This window comes from Porites lutea, chromosome 1, assembly GCF_958299795.1.
Source record: "Porites lutea chromosome 1, jaPorLute2.1, whole genome shotgun sequence".
Taxonomy (NCBI): Eukaryota; Metazoa; Cnidaria; class Anthozoa; order Scleractinia; family Poritidae; genus Porites; species Porites lutea.
Genome location: NC_133201.1, coordinates 29,613,798 through 29,620,184, shown reverse-complemented (window position 1 = coordinate 29,620,184; position 6,387 = coordinate 29,613,798). Strand labels below are relative to the sequence as shown.

General features: G+C 41.4%; 1 protein-coding gene across 1 annotated transcript; it reads left to right on the top strand.

The window, feature by feature from the left end:
* The first annotated feature begins 3,425 nt into the window (after positions 1-3,425).
* Positions 3,426-6,332, top strand: LOC140927570 (uncharacterized). Its single transcript, XM_073377249.1, has 4 exons — positions 3,426-3,503; positions 4,307-4,491; positions 4,587-4,681; positions 5,245-6,332. Exons 1-4 carry the CDS (start codon positions 3,426-3,428, stop codon positions 6,072-6,074), a joined length of 1,188 nt encoding a protein of 395 aa, XP_073233350.1. The 3' UTR covers positions 6,075-6,332.
* Positions 6,333-6,387: the final 55 nt, after the last annotated feature.

Here is a 6,387-nt window from a genome sequence, read left to right as displayed (position 1 = left end):
TTTGTCATTAAGCTTTGAACACTAGAAAAAAAAGCTTTATTTGATGACAAAGCAACCTTCATTCACACAAGTAAGACGCCCATCTTTGAGTGGGAAGTCGCACTTCTATTTATCCATCTTTAAGTGGACAAAGTAGTGCTTGTGTTAATGATATTTCAAATGTTGCAACAGTCACCAGCAGATAAACAGGAAGATTTCTCAGGAATATAATTTCCTTACACTTCAATTTGTCGTTAAGCTTCGAACACAAGGATAACAGCTTTATTCGATGACAAAGCAACCTTCATTCACACAAGTAAGACACCCATCTTTGAGTGGGAAGTCGCAATTCTATTTATCAATCTTTGAGTGGACAAAGAAGTGCTTGTGTCAATGATATTTCAAATGTTGCAACAGTCACCAGCAGATAAAGAACACGATTTTTCAGGAATATAATTTCCTTACACTTCAATTTGTCGTTAAGCTTCGAACACAAGGATAACAGCTTTATTCGATGACAAAGTAACCTTCATTGACACAAGCAAGACGCCCATCTTTGAGTGGGAAGTCATAAATCTATTTATCCTTCTTTGAGTGGACAAAGTAGTGCTTGTGTCAATGATATTTAAAATGTTGCAACAGTCACCAGCAGATAAAGAAGACGATTTTTCAGGAATATAATTTCCTTACACTTCAATTTGTCGTTAAGCTTCGAACACAAGGATAACAGCTTTATTCGATGACAAAGTAACCTTCATTGACACAAGCAAGACGCCCATCTTTGAGTGGGAAGTCACAATTCTATTTATCCTTCTTTGAGTGGACAAAGTAGTGCTTGTGTCAATGATATTTCAAATGTTGCAAAAAATTGTAAATATCTTATTATCCAGTCCTCACAGGGCTTTTCAGGGATAATTTACAACACTGGTTGGGGGACTTTGCCAGACTGCTTAAGGTGCAGTTTACAAGTACTGAAGGAATGAGTGATGATGCCCCCATACATGAGTGTGAAAGTGAGATAGACCACTACACCGGGCACTATGTGCCCTACTCTTTACGAAGAGTGTGTGGGTTCTTTAACGTCCCACAGATTTTATTACATGTGCAAGGGCTTGTGGGACGGGGCCTACGGTTTATCGTCCTTATCCGAGAAGACTAGAAAGTCTAACCATTTGCAGATGTTATTACAAAGGCAGCACTTTCTCCTCAGTTATTTAAAGACCGTGAGTGTTGGTCCGGCCGGGGTTTGAACCTGCGGCCTCCCGCTCAGCAGACCGGCGCTCTCCCAACTGAGCTAACCGGGCGGCGGTCACCAGGAGATAAACAAGAAGATTTTCCAGGAATATAATTTCCTTACACTTCAATTTGTTGTTAAGCTTCGGTAATACAGTCTCCTCGTGATTACAGCCATTTGTTTTGGCCGCCCGGCAAAAACCACCATACATTTTCTTGTAAACAAACAGTCACCAGGAGATAAACAAGAAGATTTTCCAGGAATATAATTTCCTTACACTTCGATTTTTTGTTAAGCTTCGAACACAAGGATAGCAGCTTTATTCGATGACAAAGCAACCTTCATTGGCACAAGTAAGACGCCCATCTTTGAGTGGGAAGTCACAATACTATTTATCCATCTTTGAGTGGACAAAGCAGTGCTTGTGTCAATGATATTTCAAATGTTGCAAAACCTAGTTCGGTTTTCTCATAACAATCCATAAAACCTTGTTCTGTGCTTGACAAAATTTGTTGATACACTGCTAGAACCAATATCAAAATCACAGAAGTCATACCTTTCACTGAAAAGACGAATGTGAAAAACCGAACATTTCTTGTTTCAATGGACGTTATGAGTCTTGACACAAATATGCAGCAAAACGAGGGTATGTTGAAATTATCTGTCACAAAGCATATGAAAATTTCAACAAAGACAACCCATTCGTACACATTACCTGCCGGAAATGCTTAGATTAATCCTCAAAGAAAATTTCTTCCACTTCAGTGGAAAGCACTACCTAAAAAACCATGGAACTGCAATGGGCACAAAGACAGCAGTTTTGATTCCTTTGTCAATATTTTCATGTCATATATTGAAACAACAACTCTAAGCAAAACTGTCTTTAGAACAACAGTTTGGAAATGCCACATACACGATATCTTTTCCCTATGGGACATGAGTAGACCAGACATCGAAGCCTTCATTGAACAAGCAAGCTTACATCACCCAACTATTGAATTCACGGCCGAAACATTTGACACTGAGACTTCGTTTTTAGACACGTTTGTATACAAAGGCACAAGGTTCAATGAAAAATCTATCCTTGATGCAAAGACACATTTAAAACAAACGGAAAGCTTCTTGCACCTGCACACATTTCACCTCGTGTAACCCTCCAAATGTTAAAAAAGAATTTATCAAAGGAGAAGCCTTAAGAATCCTAAGAAAAAACTCCTCAGAAACAACCTTTGAGGAAAATAATTCAAATTAAAAACAAAAAAAACGCTTGACGGACGGAGGCTACCCACGATCTTTCAGGGACAATTTGAGATCTAGAATTTTCGGAACATTTGTTGTAAAATTTCTTGCTTGTCTGCCCCTCCTAGGATTTTCGAACATCTAAAAAAATGGTATAATTGCCCATTTTTAAGGGATTCTTACCATAAAAAGGTCACCTAGAATTTTCGGGAGCCTTTTTCCTGGCTGAAATTTTCGAAAAGGTAAGTTTTGATGCCTATTAGACTTTAAGCTAAGAGATCCGAACAGATGAAAAATTTTAAGGGGATAAAAATATGCCTATATCTACTGTTAAAATACTAAAATACGTTTAACAATGCTATGTTTAAGTGGTTTTGAACTATATTCTCGTTGTGTGCCCCCTATCTTTGATAGAAAACCTACTATCAGAAATAAAATTCACAAAAGGGAGTCTAAACTCCTAAAACAACACAACAAGGAGGAAAAAGAAATATTGCCATTTGTGACACAATACCAGCCCTCAGTGTCTACTATAAAGGAAGCTTGAATGAAAAAATGGAATCTTATACAAAACCAACTATAACTTCAACAAATTTTTAAAGAACCATTAATCATTTCCTTACAAAAAAGGAAAATCGTTAAAGGACATGCTCGTTAGAGCCGAAAAAAAAAAAAAGGTTAACAGAGGGTTCCACGCCCGTATAGATGTGCGGCCTGTCAACCTTTGTATTTTTCTCGCACAACAGGTTTGTGAGTATTTTAGCAATAATTGTAGCTGGCTGTGTTTCATATAACAAGTGCAGTCTACTGTCTTGTTAGTAGTTAGTTAAAAATAGGGTGACCCACCCCCTAAGAGTAGCTGAAAATTGCACGACCCACCCCTTGCACAAGGCTCAAAACCTCATGACCCACCCCCTCTCTGCTCCGGCCCACCCTCACCTATACTTTTTGACCAGTCCCTAATAGTTAAGGAATGGACTTCCAGCAAGTCGACTGCGTGAGTGCCGAAGGCGCGAGCGAAGCAAGCGAACGAGAGTGGCGAACTAGCCACGTAAGTTTAGAAACAAGTCGACTGCGTGATTGCCGAAGGCGCGAGGGGACGCGCGAGCATCGTACGTTGAGAAAGTCTAAGGTAATTTCAATTTAGACCACGCTAACATTACCACTCAAACGGGAACTTATCAACCCAGTCCAGACTTCTTTTGCATATCTTATACCTTGGTTTGTTTCTATTTCAGTTTCTCTGGAGTACAAGAACCGCTTTATTGCGCGACGCTTTTAGGTTTGTTCTGCTGATATTGTTCCCAGTTTTGTGTTTAGACATCAAATAGGTTTTCATCTTAAACTTCTTTTGGTTTCAGGGATAAATGGCCAATGACTGTGTGATATTAAGTATCTGTACCTTATGAACAAAGATTGCTTTGACAATTAGTCATAGGCAATTAAGTATTGATCACTCAGGCATACGGAACTCGCTGCAATGATTTGCTTGAGGTACCACCAAACAATAGCTTCCTAATGCCTAATGCCCAAAGCAACCTTTCTTGAGTCAGCGATATCCCCAAATCCTCAGTCTTAAGTTTGAGTTTTAAACCATCAAATTTAGCCCCCTTCCAGTGGTATTGCTTCATTGTTTCCCCCTGAACATCTTTTTTATCCTACTTCAAGCACTGTGGTATGGTTATAATTGAAACTAGAAATTCAGTTAAGGAATTAAAAGAAAACCTGAATTAAGGTCATAGACTGGTTCGACAGAAGAAGACAGTGCGCACACTAAGTAATACCGTCACAGTTCACAGCAAGTTTATTGACGTTATTGTAGCGCACTAGTGTGCTTTTCTTGTGTTGGCATAGTTCACACCTTGTGTTGGTTTGAGCATTTCGCAGTTGATTTCCGTGAATTGCGCCCTTGTGAATTATGTGCTGTTTTGTTTTAAGTTATTAGAACAAGCGCTTGTAATAGAAGAACAGCTGAGACGAGCCGATACCATGAAACTCAGGCAAGATGCGAACCACCCTGCCATGGCTTTAAATGCAAGGTAAAATATCAAAGCAATCTGCAGGAACGGCGTTTTAGCACCTTTTTTGAGAACTGAGATACGATGTGCAGTCATTTTTTGTCTTTGTTCGGTAGATTTGCGGAACTGGAGTGTTTAGCGGAAAGTCACCAGCATTTGTCCAAGGAGTCGTTAGCAGGAAACAAACCTGCCAATGCTGTACTTCATAAAGGTAATCTTTCACACAGAACGTTTAGTAGCTTATCGCTTCAATAGCCTGTGAATAGGCTGTCTATAAGGGGAGGGTGGAAAAAATGGCGACCATTAGAGGTACTTCTTGCTACACACGTGAAAGCGTTTGTACCTATTCATCACAATTAAAGTAGCGTCGTTCGGACTATAAGCCTGTGAATATTGTCGCCTTTCATCGCTCCCCTCTTTTTCGACGTTTTGTGAGAAAAACTAAAAATGTTAGGCCTGGTTTTAAACCTTTCTTGTGAAAATGAATTTTATCTGCCTTTCGCTCGTGGTGATAAACACTTCATTTAACATACTGACCCTGTTGTATGATTAAAAGACAAAAAATCACTATATCACCAGTCCTCAATTGTTCAAAAGCTGTATAGGAACCTATGGCGCTATCGACAGGTTAAATCGCTAACCAGTAGATACGTATTGGGGAAACCGATTGTGATATCCGCTGGATAATGATTTATCCAGTGGATAGGACTTGCCATCTTCTTAACCTCTAGAATATAACAGACGCACATTTATCGTTCTTGTTTATGTTTTCAGTACTTAATCAGCTGGAGGAGTTGCTATCAGACATGAAGTCGGACGTCAATCGTCTTCCTTCGACACTAGTCCGAATGCCTCCCGTCACTGCTCGGCTTAACATGTCGGAGAGAGGAATCCTTAGCCGTCTAACGAAACGTGGTGAGGGACCACCACCCAATGTCACCATACCTGGAAACACCATCCAGCCCCCTCCCGTTCCAGGAATGGGTTCAGTTGCTATCCAGCCAAAGGTTCAACTCTTGGTGTTGGGCGGTGGCACTATCATGCCCTCTGTACAAATCAGAGCAGGGCCCCTGCACTACACTACAAGCTCTGTGTACCGCGCTTCACCCGTGACAGGCAGCAATGCAACCATCACAGTCCAGCCTCCTCCACCAACTACTCTATTGCTTTCGGCCTCCACTGCTACATCAAGTCAGGCCAAGCCCGGGCTCGTGCAGAATATACCTAAACCAGGCTCTCCGATGATCAGTCATCACGTAAACTCACCTACCCCCACACAGTACGTCACTACTCTTCTTACCAAGCCCGCTGTGACTGCGGCATCCGCTGTACCACAAACAGCGTCGGCTCCTGCCAGCTCTGGAGCCGTTCTTACTCCGGTCATCAATAGCGTTTACAGTTTGAGCACTGGCCAAACCGGAACCGAGTCTCCCCGAAGCGGTACACCCCCCGTTATCCAAGGCGGAATTGGTAAAATGCTGAGCAAGTCTGCCACAGCTCTGGTGGAAAATCAGATCACTTCCATAATACGTAGCAAGGCTTCAGCAATGGATCTTATAAGGCCAGATACCTCGTCTGGCCCCAGTTCCCCCTCAGAAACGTAAGCATCTTCGCCAGGACAAGGTCAAAGTACTCCCCAGGCCCCTCAGGAGGAACCCAGCCAGTCGCATACTGTGAAAACTGGGGATACCACTAAGGACAAAGATCCTGATGTGATTTGTTTGGACTAATTTTAATGCTGTCCTAAGAAAACCGAAACACTTGCGTGACTGGTTCTAGTTATAGTTCCTGTTAAAAACCTGCTGCATGACACGTGGCTACCGTAGAACCTGAACATTTTTAGGCACCTTTTAAGTGCGCTATAAAGGTCTATTGCTGCCCTGTCAACCAAGTCAAAATTATCCAAATAATCGGTCA